Source organism: Neofelis nebulosa, chromosome 5 (assembly GCF_028018385.1).
Source record: "Neofelis nebulosa isolate mNeoNeb1 chromosome 5, mNeoNeb1.pri, whole genome shotgun sequence".
Lineage (NCBI taxonomy): Eukaryota > Metazoa > Chordata > Mammalia > Carnivora > Felidae > Neofelis > Neofelis nebulosa.
Genome location: NC_080786.1, coordinates 152,291,684 through 152,310,309, shown reverse-complemented (window position 1 = coordinate 152,310,309; position 18,626 = coordinate 152,291,684). Strand labels below are relative to the sequence as shown.

Genomic DNA, 18,626 nt, shown 5'->3' with positions numbered 1-18,626 from the left:
ACTATATGATTTATCGACTTGAACAAGTATTGGCTTTTGGGATGCTGCTTCGGGTAGTGCAAAAGATCAGATGACCAAGTCTTCCAGATTTGGCTGAAATAGATAAGCTCAATGGACACACAAAAGATTTCTCCATCTCATGCTCCATCAATATACCAAATACTACGCAAGTATGCAGGATTCCTCATCTTAATCACATTTAAATTAGCACTGATGTAAATACCATGAAGAGAATTTAATAGTGCAGTAGAAAACCTGTAAACATGCCCGTGGCATTATTTTCCTGTCGATTACACCGCAATATACAATTTAAAAAACCCATAAAATAACTAAAAGGGCTCATGTCTGTATATGCAATTTCGTTAAGAGAATAAAGATCTAAAACAATCTGCCATTCAATTATCAACAGAAAGAGAAAAAACAATTCCTGAATAATAAAAGAAAAGCCTCTTGTACATTGAGATTGTTCTTTAAACCCCCTCTATCACTAACTTTACCCCCGTTATTCTTACATCTGCATTAAGTGTTCAGCCCCCAGTCAGATGTGTGAGCCACATCTTCTCTTACGTGCAAGGACATTTGAAAATGTGGTAGCCTGAAGATAGGGCCGGATTTGCTGTAATCCGTGTTGTCATTTCCCCGATAACCCGAATCCAGATTGCTTTCCCTTTTTCTTCTGAGCCCCAGTGTCCCCATCTTTATAGAATAAAACATCTATGAGCATATTTGTTGAGGACTGGCTCTCTTCATTGCAAACATCTTTCATTGATCGTTTCCACAATTATGCTTGAAAAACCAGGATGTGCGTGCGTGCGTGTGTGTGTGTGCCCGTGTGTGTACATATATGTGGGCTCGTGTATATGTCTACACAGTGCCTCCCCACTTACAGTCACATTCTTCTTGAGTGAATACACAAATTGACCCCAGTTTGAATGAAATGAGAATTCACCTGTGGCACATTTAGCTAGTCCCGGCCCCACGTATATTCTTTGCCCCAAAGAAATGTGGTTCCTGGCCCCTAGATTCTGCCAAGAGCAAAAGGTTACCCCTGTAAGACTCAGTTGTATGAGATTTATTTAAATGCTGGGGGCATTCTTTACACGTTATAAGATTGCCAAAGTTCATGCCCCAAGGAGTCATCTGTATACGAATTCATTATCCTCACCCCTTGTGTTCTTCATGGCCCCATCCAACCCTGTGGACTTCAACATCTGAGCAAGTTTCCAATTGTAATGTGGCTTCATTTTCTTTTGTGCTAACTAGGGTCAACAAGCATGTGCTTTAGCATGACAGCCGTTCCTCTCAAGTAATTTTTTCAATCTTGGAATATCAGTGGCACTTCCTTTGCAGACGAGGAAGGAGATGGCTGACAAAAATATTGGCCCATGATAACAAGCTGAAGAAAGAAGGATGGGTCCAGGGGCCAAATGGGTTTGGGACCCATGGGGTCCCGTGGCTTCAGAAAGTTCCCTTGAAAACTTTCAGAGTGGACATTTTTCAGACTTTCGTTTGTATACAAATCACTTGGAGGTCTTGTTAAGGGACAGCCTCTGATTCTCTAAGTCCGGATGGGGCCTGAGAGCCTATATTGCTAATAAGCTCCCAGACGGTGCTGATGTTGCTGGTGTTGAATAGAAAACAGCAGTACATTCCGACCAAAAAATTAATAGCATCAAGTCCATTTGTGTATGTTTTCTCAACTGTTTACCCCTGGTTTGATCAATTTCACTCCTACAATTCAATCCAACGAAGAAAGGCAAAAACGGAACTATGATTTTTGTGAGCACAGAGTCCCTTGCCCCTTTTTATGTATTATCAGTAGCTTCCATTGTATATATAGCATTTTCTCTCCTTGAAAAGAAGAGGGTGCTTTAAAGCAATGGTATAAAGGAATACCGAACCACATTTCAACTCTCGGCCATAACGTCTTTGATAATTGTTTTGAATAAATACCTTATATGATGGCTGATATCCTGTATAGAAATGCACTTCCTTTCAATACCAGCATTGCTAACTGTCTGTCCACCCGGCAGGACATTATTTCAATTGCCCTACACCAAGTTTGTGGAAATGTAGCCCCATTTTAGGAAATACGAATTTTGAGAGTTCGCGGCAGACAAAGCATTGGAAAAGGAACTCCTCAAACGTGGCGATGCTTGCTTAGGCACTAGATCCAAGGGACGGGGGGTGATTTTGTATGTGTGCGCAGCTTTTTAGGGTGAATCCACACCTTCACGTTTTCACGGTGACCTCTGCATTCTAAGGGAGCTCGGACGCGGAAAGGGCTCCCAGGGCTCAACCCGGGGCGTTCACTGACATCAGACGTTGCTCTGTTGTAACAAAAGAGTTCTCAGCTCCCTTTCCCTCCGCTCCTCCTGCCTGTACTTCTCCTCAAGTTTCTGCTTCTCAGAATCCGCACAGTAAAAGGTGCAGTCTGGGCTCTTTCGGATCTGTTCGAACTGACTGAAATCAGCCACGTACTTTCCGTTCTTGGAGAGAGAAACTACAGGCACAAATTCAAAGCCCCAGTAGATCTCCTCTGGGATATAAGACGTGCGGCTCTGGCAGACCGCGCTGGTGGATTCCACGGTGGCATTGAGGAGGACGACGAGCTCAAATTCCTTTTCCTTCAGGTTTTGGGGCGTGAGGTCTCTCAGGGGGCTCGTCTCATCCAGCACGTGGTAGAATGTCATGGGCAAAATGAGGAAGGGGCTCTCCGAAGAGGAGTCCACGTGGAATTTGACGGTGGCTTGGTTGAGCAGGATCCGCTCCCCCTCCTTGGTGACGTGGGTCTGCAGGAGCTTGCCAGAGAGCTGGCATTGGATCAGGAGGCTCTTCCTCATGTTGGCCACCTGGATCACCAAACACAGCTTCCCGTTCTGCTTGGTGATGACCGCACAGTGGCTGAACTTGATGGTCTCCGCCCGCTTTTTGGGTCTGGCAATCTTGGCCAGGAAGGTGCCTGTGATGAAGATCTCAATCAAGGTTGTGATGACCAGCTGAGCGACCAACAGGAAAATGGCATGAGGGCATTCCTCCGTGATGGAACGGACTCCGTAGCCAATGGTCGTCTGGGATTCCAGGGAAAAGAGAAACGCCCCAGTGAGAGAGTCCACCTTCATGATGCAGGGGGTGTGATTCGAAACGTCCTCGCTCGGCTCTAAGTCCCCATGAATGAACGCGATGGCATAGTAGATCACTCCAAAAAGGAACCACGTCATCACGAACGTGGCGGCAAACAGGGTGAGCTTGTATCTCCACTTCATGTCGATGACGGTGGTCCACAAGTCTTGAAGGTAGAGTAAGTATATGCCATCCACTTTGTCAATTCGCACATTGCTGTGCCCGCTCTTGGACATGACTCGGGGCCTGTTGGTCTTGAGTCCAGCTCCTGAAGGTTGCCTCACGAGGGGAGCGCTGGACATGCTGAGGTGAACGGCGTCCATTGTCAGGCTCTTGGGACCACCTAAGGAGATGACGAAGAAAGATGTTCCATTACTGTCACGGGTGGTAGGACACCCAGAAAACAGACACAGGATGATCAGGTGAAATATGTAGGAATATATACGGACGTATATAAGAAAGGAGAATTTGGAAGGCAAGACTCGTCTGCTAGTTCTGGAGGAAGGCAGTAGGGTGGAGTGAGGGGCATGGAATCTGGAGATAAGCAAACCTGGGCTGAATGCTGACTCTCCAATTTATTTGCTGTGTGACCTGGGACAAGCTATGCAGTCTCTCTGGATCTCAGCTCCCTAATCTGTAAGATGGGAATACAACCTACTCCTCAGAGTTTGCGTGATGGTTAAATGAGATAATGACCAGAAAGTTTGCCAAAACGAAGCCTCGCCCTCAAAAACGACGCTGAGCTTCTCGTTGTGAAATGACACACACATGTGTCTACCCCACAGAGCATGACGAATGTTTGTGTATACTTAGCTACCACAGATTTCCGATTCTGGAAAATTTAAAAATAAGTTGACCGAGCATAGGGTCAGTACTGATATAACTAAAACATACCATCTGTAAGATAGTGTTGATGCAGCAATAGAGAATATTACTCCATATTTTTAAAACTTGGGTAATATCAATAAACTTTTTAAAAACTTACCCTTTCGTGTGGCATTCTCTGCAACAGAAATTCACTCCCCCGCCCCCACCCAGTGAATAATCTATAATCTATCACCTCTCCTACTTCTTGATTACATGAGAAAGCATTAAATTATCAAACAACCAACACCAACCACATAGTGAATAATTACACTTTCTTAATAGCTCGGTCGATACGCTGGTTATTCTTGGGAAAATGCTGTAAAATCCCACGTTAGACATGACATTCAGGTATGGCCCCAAATTTCTGCATTACTCCTTTAGAACCAACTAGAACCATCACAGGAACCTCTTTTCAAAAATTAAACAACAAGTAAGCAAGGACAGGCATCCGACGCTGTGGCAGAACAGTCCCACCTAGAAGACACGTCAGGCTCCCGCGCTAAGTCCCAGGGAACGCTCCCCTCTGCATCGACAGACAGGAACAGACTGAGTGTGAGGCCACACGGCATCTTATACTACCTGCCTGGTGACGGGAATAAATCACCCCTACCTTCCTTGAAAAAGATGTGAGGGAGTACAGAAGAACACCACCTGGTCGGCGTGGGTTTTTCCCACCTCACTGGTATTTGGAGGATAAAGGAACCCTCCCCCTGTCTAAAAAGGAACTGAATACAGTGGTCTGTGATTCATGCAGGAATCTTTGCTGTTAGAGCAGCACTGTCTCCATAGAAGTTTTGGAAGCCATCTTCTGGGCAAACCCCTTCAAGGGAAGTGAAACCATCCATTAGCAGCTAACACTTGCTGGGGATTCAGTAAGTGGTTGCACTTTTTAATTTTCCTGCTTCATGAAGAGCGTGTCATTTCCAGAGCTAACCTCGAAATGCTTCCCCCCCCCCCCTTGGGAAGGAAAGGTACTTCTTCATTTGCACTGCAGAGAAGGGCCCTAAGCTATTCAGAATGTCTTGTTCTTGCTGCAGCCTCTTCCTCGTATTTAGAGATCGGTTTAGAAGGAAAACACAGGATGAGCTTCGGCTTTATCAGCCCCTCAGCGGCATTCCTCAGTCAGCTAAGAGGACAGTGACCCCAACGAAAGTTTGGAAACAGAACGCCATGCTGCCATGCCGGGGGGCATAGCCACGCTCAAAACATGAACACCCACTAAGACAAATGCAGCTTATGTGGAGGTAGACACATGCACCCCGTGCAAGAGAGAGAGAGAGAGAGAGAGAGACTGCCAGGGGAAAGTGCATGCCATTCCATCCACTGCAATAAAAACAGAGGCTGAAGTTTTCAGGAGTGAGTGACACCCGAGTGTCCTGCGGGCATGAGCGGCGCTCCAAGCTCAAGCTCAGCTGTCTGCCAGATTCCGGGGAAGTTGGCCCTGCGTACGTGAAGGCAGTGCCATGAAGCTTCTGTCTTAACCTCCCTTTAGAAGGGGCAACGGGCCAGGCTTGGGATGAGCTGGATCTTTTCCCTCTTCCTGCTGAGAGCTCTTTTCTGTTGCACTGCTGCCCACCTAGTGTTGGAGGTGACGACACCAAGAGCTACCCGAGATCGGTGGTCTCAAAAGGGAGAACGCGACCGACGGCCTCTGGGGGAGGGGGTGGGGGTCTTGGGTTCAGCACCTCTCTGTGGGAAAGAGCAGCTGGGGGGGCCACACTCATGGGGTAAACGCGTTTTCCCTCCCTCTCAATGTGCCCTCAGACTGTTTACTACCTGGTCACTCCCTCAGCAGGTCAGAAGGCGTCTTCTTCGAGGCAGGTGGAACGTGCTCGCTCCCCTTCGCCCACCTGGCTACCGGGGGATGCTGGTTCTGCCTGAAAGAGAGAGGGACGCGTGGCGTTCACAGGTGTTTACAAAGAGACTGACCCGGTGAGACTGACCCTTAACCATCCCCCCTCCCCCCCCCCGCCCCAGGGCTAGGGCCCTAGCGTTCACCTTCCAATCCCTGGTATTCTGGCAAGGTGCCCAGAGTAGACCAAAGGCTGAAGGAGTGGTTTAAGAATTAAACCGAAGGCCCACCCACAGCCCTTCCTACAGAATTCCCACCCTGTGGAGGGAGCTCAATAGTAAAACACCCTGGAAAGAGTGGGTTAACTCACCCCCATTGAGGCCCACTCTCAACTGACCAGCAAACAGGGAGGCAGGAAGGGGAAGTGCAGAGGAAGTAAACACCGAGCACTGGAAGGGAAGAGTCTAGAATATTTTTACCGCCTGTGGAAATGCATTATTACTGTTGAGTCACAGAACATCAGAGCTGAAAAGATTGTCAAACCCAAGGCGTCTGACACACATTTTTCAAACGAGGAGACCGACCCGGGAGGTCAGAGCGACTGGTCTTCATCACACAGCTGGCTCACGGCGGAGAAAGAACAAAGCCCAAAGCCTTTAAAAACTAGACCGGAGCCCTTGTCCATACACCACACGTGCCCCTTCAACCTCCAAAGTGTAACGTAATCTGTTCGCACTTCGAAAGGCTCTTTTGCATCCTTCTCTTCTGGATTGCTTCTTCCGAAGGTAGCTATCTGCAGACCTCCCCACCTTTCTGTCCGTCTTACACGCAGGGGCACCCGTATGCCTCCCACTTCCTCTCTGGACCGCCGGGTACTGTGAACAGTTACGAGACGTACCCTGTCCTCACGTCAGTGGCCCCGGTTATCGACCCGTACGGCCCTTTGCACACTCGATTCTCACTGTGTGTTCGCGGGGCTCGGCAAACGCTCTCTTCATCACTGCCCCTATTGTCACCCGTAACCATCATCTGTGAAGATCCTGCGTCTCCTCCTTTGCACCCATCCATCTGACCCGTATGCTTCACCTTTCGCGTTTCGTCATGCGTGCCCAACTGACAGCATTGTATTCTGCAGCAGACGTCGTCCTCGAAACTGACTTCGGGGTCCATACACACACTCATTCCACATAAGTTTATGTCACGGACTTAGGTATTCTTCCCCTAGTGGTTCTTCAATCTACCTGGCTTCACTTCTGACGCGTTAAGAAACAACAGCGGTTTCCAAAAGCTAAGGATGGAAAGAGCGATACAAGATATGCTCCCCTAACGTCCCCTCTTTCTCATCCCACAAACAGGCAATATCCCATACAAACCATTAGAGTCTTCTTTAGTCTCTGGAAATCGTATATATTTCTCCGGTTTTCATTATCTTGTTCCGACATGTGGGCTGGGAATGTAATCTTAGCAGGGTGATATCTTTATAAAGTGTAGTCCTTGAAACTACTGAACAGAGAGGTCAACCTCCCTCTCTACTTCAAGCCAATAACGCACACATGGAATGAAGTCATTTATTGCTTATGGTGTGTAGCGTTTGTTTTCTGGAGATAAAGGAAAGAAAAACATATTTTTGAGACAGAACTAGACAGCGGGCACATTGAAAAAGGTATGTAGTGATATGACGAACTACACTTCCAGTCTTGAGGACGAAACAGTGAGAATGGAAAAAACTAAAGGGAGTTCCCATCACCTCCCCAGAGAGGAGAAAGTGCCAACAGAGAAAGAGGGTCTTATAAGAATGGGTGATCAGGGGCGCCTGGGTGGCTCGGTCGGTTAAGCGTCCGACTTCGGCTCAGGCCATGATCTCACGGTCCGTGGGTTCGAGCCCCGCGTCGGGCTCTGTGCTGACGGCTCAGAGCCTGGAGCCTGTTGCGGATTCTGTGTCTCCCTCTGTCTCTGCCCCTCCCCTGTTCATGCTCTGTCTCTCTCTGTCTCAAAAATAAATAAACTTTAAAAAAATATTAAAAAAAAAAAAAAAGAATGGGTGATCAAAGAAATCAGCCACATTGAGCTGGAACACTCTGTCCTATCAGAGAGAAGTCAGTCTATAAATGACCAGAAAGCCACCGACCAAGTAGAAGACATAGGTATGCATGTAATAAGCACGAAGAGAGTCCGAATAGAGTTAGAAGTGGTCCAACGTGGGAAAGATCCAGAGGAATAATAACAAGGGCAATAATAAGACAAAGTTGCAGATAGATTATAGACATCATCATCACCATAGATAACAGTACGGAGCCATGTGCCAGCCATCGTTCTCAGTGTTTTCCACGCGTGTACTCAACCGTCACACCAAGCCCACGAGGCAGGCGCTGTCATTAGTCCCACGAGGAGGAAACTGAGGCACAAAGAGGTTGAGCGGCTCACCCAAGTTCCCAACAGCCGACATGAGGCAGTAGTGCCCCCGTGAAGCTCCCGTGCCTGCCCTCAGCTTTAGCTGCAGCAGGATCACCTGGAGGGGTCAGAGTTTCCGGTTTCAGTAGCTTTGGGATGGAGCCCGAGAATCTGTGCATCCAACGATCTCCCAGGTGACGCTGCTGTTCCAGGAGCGCACAGTTGAAAACGACCACACTGTGATAGGCGGGTGGAATGAGAGCGATGGCTTTTCCCTCTTGATGAAGACCCTTATCCCCTCACTCTCCCTGAACGTTCTGAAATAACACTTGCACACAGGCGCGGAGAACATCAGGTTGTCAGTTTCCAGAAATGTCCAGTCTCCACCGTGCTCGCAGATGAATGCCATCCACCTCGTGGGCCGGTGATAAGTACTGATTTTTTAAAGCATGAAAGAATGATTTTCCCCCTCCTACGTAGCACGCCACTGATTCCTAAAAACTTAGCACTCCGTTGAGTCCAACTTTGAGAGATTTCAATTTGTCCATCCTGATACTTCATTCTGTATTCCCTGGTGGGGAGAAAAAGAACTGATTTTCAGCCACAGAAAAGCAGCTGATAACAAAACAGGGAGGCAGCAGGGATCCCTCAACCAAAACTCAAGTGATGTCGCATACCTTCAAGGGGAATGGGCCCCAAATCAAACCATAACTTCGGATTTCCAGACGAAAACTGCAGTTTGAGGGGATCTGACCTTAAGTTCTATCAAAACAGGTTCCTGTTTATAGGAAAAGTTGCTTTGAAGGCTTTCTTGGATATCAAATATTTCCAACAAAACATTTCTTGGATGATCTGTCTCCTCGCTATGAATCCAAAATACCTGGATTAAATTTCACTTTCAGGAACCACGGTTTTAACTAGTAACTAGAAAAAGACATGCTCGACAAGAATGTGCTTGGGGTTCACTGAACTCAAAAGGTTTAAAAATAATTGAAAATAAAATCAGTGAGGCTTGGCTATCCTCTCTTTGGATCCTGTGACTGTGGCCACTCAAATTCATGTGCTGGGACCTTTGGCTTTGGCCTCATGCCATATTCTTCCCCGCTCTCCAAAGCAGCCTAGGACTCGCAATTCTCAACTCCATCCGTGTCAGCTGAGGACACACATGGCTTTTCCCAGGTGGGCTCAGCAATGGACATGTCTACCGACAAAGAAGAAGGTGGACAAAGTTGACTCCCAGCAGATCCCAACGGGTGGCTCTTTGGTTCTTATCTGCCAGGGAAATGACTCTTCATTCTGAAAGCCCATTTTTCCCCTCAGGCCCTTGAGAACTGAGCTTGATTAGGAAGAATGATTGGTCTTTCTCCTCCATAAAAATCTGAAGGATCCGAAGGGCAGTGACGGTTGAGACTATGGGAAATTTTCACCGAGTTTCCTCTGTCTTGATCTATATTTTGAGCATAAGAACTTGGATCCTAATCGACAAAGCTGTGGTTGACTACTGGTTGTTGTAGCTGATTGTGGCTTCCAGTTATGTGCTGTCCCTTTCGGCTGGGTCCGTCGAGAACGAATCTTTCCCTGGGTCTGTCCCTGGGAGTAGGAAATGGAGTCTCCGTTTCCATCCTTTTGTGTCAGATGCGGTCATGTGACTGCATTAGCCAATGGAGTGTGAGCCTCAGTGACTCCTGCCCGAACAGAGGCAGCCGGCGGACTCCTGGCAGGGTCTCTGGTGGGTCTCGGATGGGGCAGCTCCTTCTTCTGGAGAATGGGAGAAGGGAGACACCAGTGGCTCAGCTACAGCTACAGCTGAGCCAAGGCTAACTTGCAACAAGGGTGAGAAAAAAACAAACTCTTGTAGCCTAAGTCACTGGATTCTTGGAACCGATTGGTACTGAAGCAAAGTCTAGTGAAAGCCTGACCACAGGGACACAGCTAGTGTAAGTTTTTGTCTTAGTATGACAGGAGGAGACAGGATTCAGTAGGCCGAGAGGGAAAGACTAGGACCTGAGGTCCCCGGGTGGGGAAAAACACCTGTTTTGGAACAATGCTGGGAGTGTTTGATCACAGCAAGCCCCCTCAGGAGTAAGGTTCCTCTTAAGAATGGAACGGACCCCACCTACTCCCCCTCAGGTTTCCCTCAGGGATTTGACCAAAGACCTAAGTATGGCCATAGACCACCCCTCGTACAATGAGAGCCAATCAGGAACGGACACCCCAGCACCTAGAGCTATCAGGCCAATGAGGGAAGAATCTGAGAAGGAACCAGGGGGAAGAACGGGGGGAGGGCTGACCAGAACCTTACAAAACAAGGACCCTGGCCTCTAGTCCTCACACACTTTCGAATGTCGCCTCTCTGTAAAGACAGCTTTCCTACTATTCTTCTTTCTGATCTTACATTCTAATAAACTTTTGTCCGCTGCTCATTTTGTGGCCGCCTCTTTGTTCTTCAAAGCCTCATGAGGCTTTGAATAATCTGTGATGAGAGACACACGTTATCATTACAGACAGCTTTCATTTGGGAAAGGGACTACTTAAAAGGAAGCAGGAACCTTCCAAAGTAATGACAGACAGTATTGTATGCAATCCTTCCCTTTCCCTCATGAAGAAAGTATTTTCTTGATTTTCTAAAGGAGGAAACGAAGCTTAGTTGAAGTAATTGACAAGTGTTCACAGAGTTCATTCATGGCGGACCTTGTTGGCAAACTAGACCTGTCTCCAGAGCTATGTTCCCACGTGGCCACTGTGGCCCTCGGTCATCAAATTCAACTCACAAAGAGCGTCTCTACTCATGATGAACATTCATGGAGCATAATGGAAGTTCCTGCTCACTACATGTGAGCATCCATTACAGAATACATAGCTATGGTTGATTTATTGCTGATACCCTGTCAGACCGTATAGAGGTGTCACATATTAATTTGAATTCTGTCATTGATTCTGAAAGAGGGACTGCTATTATTTGAGGGTTCCAGGTTAGGAAACTGGGATACAGCACGTGGTTTGCTTGAGCCTGTGCTCCAAGCCTCTTGTCTCTACGCCATGACGTCTCTAGCTCCCGTGGGCCTCAGATCACCCAGAGGTCTGGAAACATGGCTGCGTCCCACCCCAAGCTCCTGATTCAGCGGGTCTAGAGTGGAACCTGAGAATCTGCATTTCTAATAAGTTGCCAGGTGATGCTGGCCCCGCTCCTCTTGAGACTACGCTTTGAGAGCGTGACCTACACTATGCACAGCCTAATGAATTGCATAAAATATGTAGGAAATTCCCAAGCACATAAATTGGGTTGTCTCAAATGTTCGTCGCTTTCAAACAAAAGAATGGGCCCTTTGGTGTAAGAACGAAGAGAAAGTTAGTGGGGTTAAATATACAGTTATGGTAGCTGCCCAGTAGAGTTTTCAATCACCAGGAGAAGGGCCCCAGGGGATGGAAGTTCAGGTACATTGTCTTGGGGGAGGGGTGGGAATGAGAATCTGGGGGGAAAGGAAAGCAACTGATTGAAAGTTTCCCCGAAGTCTCCTCCCCGAATGGTGGGTGTCATTCTGTTCATTGGCCAAGAATGTCGTGGGCCTAAGGAGGGAACCTAGACTCTATGGTCGAAAGAGTTGGAGCTGAAAGTTCTTAGCAGTCTTTTGTTAAGCCTTCCCCCAAGCGTGTGGTGCAGGCGTGCCACAAATAAAGGGGTTTGTGCTCAGATAACGAGGGGGAAGTTTTGCCTACCAAGCAGCCAAACAGCTCACAATCTCTACCCACTGGAGACCAACCCCTCATGTTTGTGTGTTACAGGGTCTGAGAAGTCCTGCTGAGCTATGCCCGGCATTTCTAGCACAGTCCGAGGAGTGCGGACTCAGTTTAAACTCTGCACTTTGTATCTGGGGGGAAACAGGAAGGAAGCAAGCAAGGCTTTGTGCCTGTCCATCCATCTTACAGGCATGTGTCTGTCTGTGTTGCCATGAGATCTCTTGCGATGCGCTGTTCACCTCAATGGACACTGAAGACCGGTACCGTAGAAGAGGGTGAATCCGCAACCCCCCCCAAAAGCTGCAGCATCAGTATCACTTGGAAGTTCATTTGAAATATCAATTAAGTGACGAATGGATAAAGAAATTGTGGTTCATATACACAATGGAATACTACTTGGCAACGAGAAAGAATGAAATCCGGCCATTTGTAGCAACGTGGGATGGAACCAGAGGGTGTTATGCTAAGTGAAATCAGTCAGGCCGGGAAAAACAGATACCATATGTTTTCACTCTTATGTGGATCCTGAGAAACTTAACAGAGAACCATGGGGGAAGGGAAGAGGGGGGAAAAAGTTATAAACAGAGAGGGAGGGAAGCAAACCTTAAGAGACTTAAATATTGAGAACAAACTAAGGGTTGTTGGGGGTGGGGGAGAGGGGAAAGTGGGTGATGGGCATTGAGGAGGGCACCTATTGGGATGAGCACTGGGTGTTGTATGGAAACCAATCTGACAATAAATTATATTTAATAAAAAAATAAAAAATAAATGAAATGTCAATTAAGTTTCACACTTCAGCTGCTGAATCACAATCTCTCAGGCGCTGCCCCCAAAACCTGGGTCTTAAGAAGAATCCAACTTCCCAAAGGATTATATGGCCAGAGCTTCTCAGCAATGGCTTGGTGGGTTGACGAGGTCTTTCTTGTGCCCTATTACCCACTGGAAAAGCAACAAGTACTCCTTCAAAGACAAATCCTGCATTTTGCATTGCATGTGAGTGTCTAATGATCCAATTTGCCGCTGTGGTCAAATACTTAGACTTTTCCCTATGTTTCCATTCCATTATTATTGTTTCAAATTCCATAAGTACTAAAAAAAAATCCTTTTCCATCTCTAAATGTGGTTTGCATAGTTATACACTTTACCCCTCAATGCAGATTCTTTTTTTAATTTTTTTCATTCCATAGAACATCAACCTTTCTCTGCTCGGCAAAAACAAGTTTAAACAGACACAGGGTTCAACAGGAGACTCATTTTCCATTTTCCATGGCAAAGAATCTGAGCACTGGAATAAGGCAGAGGTATCATTTGCAGAATATTTTTGCAAGACAGTTTAATTTCCAGCCCTTTATTTGTGAAAGAGCTGGCTAACCTAAATAAAACATTATACATCTGTCTGTTGTTACAAGTGACCAACTTAGCTGAACGTTATTACTTAATAACAGCTAACTTTCCTATAGAGTAAGAGAGTGCAGCAGCTAAAAAGCAAATGGAAATTTCCTTTGGTTTACCACCGTTCGTCTCTCCGTGCTCCGACATGTGAAGAACTTGGGTAATAGGCATACGCTCCCCTCTAATCACAGCATGGCTTGGATGTGCATTGTTGTGGAATGACTGGTAAAACAGGAAAATTTATGTCTGGGGGAAAAAAAAAACAACCAACCAAGACGAATTGTATCGCGTTAGCCTCCCTAACGCACTGCCCCCGGTTTTCTCTTCGGGGAAGAGATTTCTTTAACTCGTGGATTCTCACTCTTCTTGTCTGGATGAGCTCAAATGTAACACAGAGAAGGCGGCTCAACAGGGTCCCATTCAGATTTTAGCCAAAGAGAATAGAATGCAGAGCGTTTGGGTTTGTCTGACCGTAACCTGGAACACATTAGAATGAACGCGTCTGCTTTTGCCGACAGTCCTCGTAGAGAAACAAATCTTTTATTTGGTGTATTCTGTTTAATAAAACTCAAGCTGAGCATGGCTGGAGCATTAAAAGTGGAAGGAAAAAAAATGGGAAGCCAGCCAGGACGGTTCGTTTTCCGTAACCTTCATCTCAGCACTGTTCGCAGAGCACCTCGTTGTTGTTACAATGCATCATTACATAGTTGGCAAAATTTCACGTTGATTTGCCCCTTAATGAGTCTCTCACTCCCTCAGACTCTGAATTCACCACCTTTAACCCCTCCCATTTTCCTTGCCTCACACATATAATATTTTTACTATAATAAAGGCATAGAGATATAAAAAAGCGTATCACGTTATAAATCTACATACCGATTTCAGGCTGCCTTGTTTTTCTGGCTGCACGCTGACTACTTTTTCTTCTGTTTAGAATAAATTTGGAATTGTTGGTCTCTATCAATTGATGATTAATGGCCTCGGGGGTGATTCACCTGGACACAAGAGTGGAATTCTTCTCCTTGTTGTTTTCCACGCACACCATTATCATAATTGGAATCTCGTCCCAGACAAAGGAAATTAGGGCTTTTGCTTGATTTGGAACCTAGTTACTTAACAATGGGATCAGTGTCAAAAGATTTTGAAATTCAGTCTCACTGTCGGCTTAAACTTTGACCACGTTTCTCTGATAGAGAAACTGGATATCACAGGATCTCAGGGGAACACAGTTTATACCCAAATTCTTGGATTGTGGTCAAATGACTTGAAGGAATGGTCATATTTCTGAGCTGTCTGCCTGTTGCAAAGTTGAAAACATAGGAGCTTATGGTGACTGAGTGATCATAAGAAAATCTCAAACTTCAAAATCCCTTTCCATCCAAAGTCTGAGACCCTTGGCAGTTAAGTAATCTCCATCAGTAAACAGTATAAGAAGACACTTTCTAACCATCTCCAGTTAATTAGCTGGAGGACTATCAGCCCAAGTTTGGTGATTTTAGGGGTTGCCAGGTAGAATAGGAGATTCCCGGTCAGAAATGAATTTCAGGCAAACCACCAATGATTTTCTACTATAACTATGTCCCATGCAATATTTGATATATACTTACACTGAAATTATTTTTTGTTTATCTGAAATCCATAAATATGTACTATATAGATATAGTACAAAGGAGACTTATTTTTTTTTTAATTAATGTTTATTTTTGAGAGAGAGAGAGACAGAGCACGAGCCGGGGAGGGGCAGAGAAAGAAAGACACAGAATCCGAAGCAGGCTCCAGGCTCCGAGCTGCCAGCACAGAGCCTGACACGGTGCTCGAACTCACAGACCGTGAGATCATGATCAGAGCTGAAGTCAGATACTCAACCGACTGAGCCACCCAGACACCCCAAGAGACCTATATTTTTATTTTCTGAATCTGGCATCTCTAGGGAAGAACAAATGTATGCTCGTGGGTAGCTCAGAAGGTCAAAAAATGTAAAGACAAATTTACTGCACAGACGACATTCTTAGAAGAGCAGCCGGTACTGGGAACCCTGCTGACTAATGTGACCATTGTAGGATGACAGAGAGTGGGGTCATTTCATGCCTGGTTCACCAGAAAGTATCAGAAAGTCTAGCTAGCCGGTCTCAGTTTTCATCTTTTAGCTCGGGGGTCCTTAACCACTTCTGCGTTAGGATCCTGGTGGTCAAACTGCCTTCTCAGAATGGGTTTATGCAGATGAAAATGAAAGAAATATGATTACGGGGCGCCTGGATGGCTCGGTCAGTTAAACGCCTGACTCTTGGTTTCGGCTCAGGTCATGATCTCACAGTTCATCAACTTGAGCCTCATGTCGGGCTTGACTCTGACAGCACAGAGCCTGCTTGGGATTCTCTCTCTCTCTCTCTCTCTCTCTCTCTCTCTCTTTCTCTGCCCCTCCCAAGCTTGTTCCCTCTCTCACTCTCAAAAAAGAAATAAATAAACATTAAGAAAAAAAAGAAATATGATTACAAATGACACCAGTGACAGTAAAATGCACTCATTAAAGCATTTACAAAAACAAAATTGGGCTTCTTTTTCAAGCATTATTTAATAAGCGCTAATGTTTTGAAAGTGCAGTGAGCAGAAATGGTGTTTCGAATCTTGGAAACAACTGTACGTAAAGCGGAAATACTACGATTCCCCCTGTGACCGAATCCCAGTTGGGGGTAGAAGGGTTGCAAAAAAAGTATACATTTTGCTTACAGGTGATTGAGGGTGAACCGTCCCTCCCCCGCCCCAGCCTAGGCCATGGACACTGTACCCCTAGCCTCCCCAGACTCCATGGACCTGGGTTTAAACCCTGCTGTGCATGAGGCCCCACGTGCTGGTCCTGTCGCAGAAATTAAGCCAATGTATTAAATCCTCCCCGACTGATTTCCCCAGGGACGCCCCTGACCCTTGTAACTGGATTTGCCTCTTCTAGAAGAGTAGCTGGGATACCGAACAACCAGAAGCACAGTCCATTCCTTATCCGGCGGGACATCGCCGCACAGCCCAGGGTTGGCAGCGACCGGAACGATTCGTGTGACGGTCCCCGTGGGGAGACACCCCCTCACCCCTTACTAGGAAGCAACCCTATGGTATCTTCTGACGAGGAAACAAAGGGGGAAATGACAGCTCAGAAACACACAGGAGCCGCTGCCTTCAGAGCCTGACACATTGCATTTCCCAGAATTGTGAAGCTGGATTTTTACAGTAAATGTACTATTCAGGCACATGCAACTTTATGTTACCATGATTTCATCATAACTCTTGCCAGGAAGAAAGAAAGCTTACTCATGCACAGAGTAGCTGTTCTGACAACACTCCTCTTTATAAATCCTCCCTACGGCTGCCAGGATAAGTCTTGCTCACCTTTGCAAAGCTAAAGTCTCCAGCTCTGCTCCCGCTTTACCTTTCTTCCCTTCAGGATGTAGCCTGGGTGCATCGTGGCCTCTTCCCCCGAGTTCAGTGCCCTCGGGGCTCCTGTCTCCCGCCTGCCACTCCTTCCTGAAGGTTCTCATTCTCCCCTTCTCGGGTTAATTTCCGCCTGTTCTTTAAAAGTCAGGTTGAACATTACCTCCTCTGGGCTTAAAAAAAAAAAAGCCTTTCTTCATAAACAGCATAAAGGTTAAGAGTACAGGGTCCTGCTTCTGTTAATAGTAGCTGTGTGACTTTCGGCAGCTTACTTAACCCCTCTGGGCTCAGTTTCTCATGTGCGGAATAGTGACACTGAAAATTCTTACACATGATGGGGCCGTGTGAGGTTATAGTACATAAAGCACCATAGCGTGCTGCCTGCTCACACTAATTATTATATAAGAGCTATTATCATTAGGTGCTTACAATAAACAAAATGTACGGAATATGACGTACCAAAAGGAAATTCTGGTTCACACAGACGACAGCGGAGGGTTCTTACTTTGATTATAGCAAGTTCTTGTCAATGAATAAAACACCATTGCTCCCCCCTCCCCCCGCAAACAGCAACCTTTATAGACATACACTTCAAAAACATTTAAAAGGTGGAAAGTCTGAAGGTATTTCAATACTCGTTCCTTCATCTGAACGCCAAGAGATCACTGAGCACCTGTTATGTGCTAGGCTCGGCACCGGGTGCCGGAGCTCCAGCAGGGAATCAGAGACCAGCGTGGTTCTTGCTTTCAGGCAGTTGATGATAGAGCAGGGAAGGGAGGGATTAGATAAACCAGGAGAGGAATGTTTAAAGGTATTTGTGGGAAGCCTTAGGGAGAAATTCAGGACCGGATGGGAGAATCAAACCCGGGCTGTGTCATACATCCTAGTCTGGGGTCCCGGGAAGGCTTCCCTGGCGTTAAGGGGGAGACGTAAAGACTGAGGAGCACTCGGCAGGTAGGTAAGCGGGCTTGGAGTGAGAGGAGCGTTCCGGCCAGAGGGACACACGGTGTCTGCAAAGGCCCCGGGTGGCACGGAGCTTGCACCTTCCAGGGAGTAGGGGACTGGAGCAGAGTCAGGCAGGAGCTCGGGGCAGAGCCACGCCTCGCAGGACTTGGGGGCTCCTTGAGGACATTGCCTTCATCCTAGGGGAACGAGAAGCATCTCAGGGTTTCAGTCAAGGAAGAGAGGACCACCCTGGCTTTTAAAGTCACCGTGTTTGGGGCGCCTGGGTGGCGCAGTCGGTTAAGCGTCCGACTTCAGCCAGGTCACGATCTCGCGGTCCGTGAGTTCGAGCCCCGCGTCAGGCTCTGGGCTGATGTCTCGGAGCCTGGAGCCTGTTTCCGATTCTGTGTCTCCCTCTCTCTCTGACCCTCCCCCGTTCATGCTCTGTCTCTCTCTGTCTCAAAAATAAATAAAAAACGTTGAAAAAAAAAATAAAAAAAAAAATAAAGTCACCGTGTTTGACACAACATGCAGAATCAGTTGGAAGAGGCTAGCATAGATGCTGGAAGGCTGGAGAGCTGGTGCTTTTGGTAATCCAAGCTATAAATACCGGTGTGTGGACAAGGACAGCGTCAGCCGACTGAGAGGAGCGGGGGGCTCTGAGTTACCTCTTCCAGACAGGGTCAATAGGCACTTGTAACAGGTGGGGGGCAGGGAGCAGGTGAGGTCTCCAAAATGACTCCTGACCTCCGGGCATGAAGATAAGGGGGATGGGATGTGGGCGGGGGGGGGGGGGTGTTAAAATGAACATACTCATTCAGAGGAGACTGGATCTTCCACCAGAATTTAAAAATCATTCATAGATTCTCAGACACCCGTGCTGTTCAAACACTTGGATGGTATATGTGTGTGGAGCTCACCCCTGGTGACCCAGCCCCTGCAGGGGTGAGGTCTGGGGGAG

The 18,626-nt window shown here is 46.9% G+C and overlaps 1 protein-coding gene across 11 annotated transcripts in view; it reads right to left on the bottom strand.

Moving 5' to 3' along the window:
- Window positions 1-220: 220 nt before the first annotated feature.
- The window catches only part of KCNJ15 (potassium inwardly rectifying channel subfamily J member 15), a 78,538-nt gene continuing 60,132 nt past the window's right edge, over window positions 221-18,626 (bottom strand). For 3 of the 11 annotated variants that reach the window (XM_058732000.1, XM_058731997.1, XM_058732001.1), the window contains 3 exons: window positions 5,767-5,867; window positions 3,848-3,955; window positions 221-3,466 (listed from right to left, as the gene is read on the bottom strand). In XM_058732000.1, the coding sequence (XP_058587983.1) occupies window positions 2,319-3,466; window positions 3,848-3,893 (1,194 nt within the window). In that variant the 5' untranslated portion in view covers window positions 3,894-3,955; window positions 5,767-5,867 and the 3' untranslated portion in view covers window positions 221-2,318. The other 8 variants (XM_058731998.1, XM_058732003.1, XM_058732004.1 and 5 more) reach the window with 6 other exon arrangements.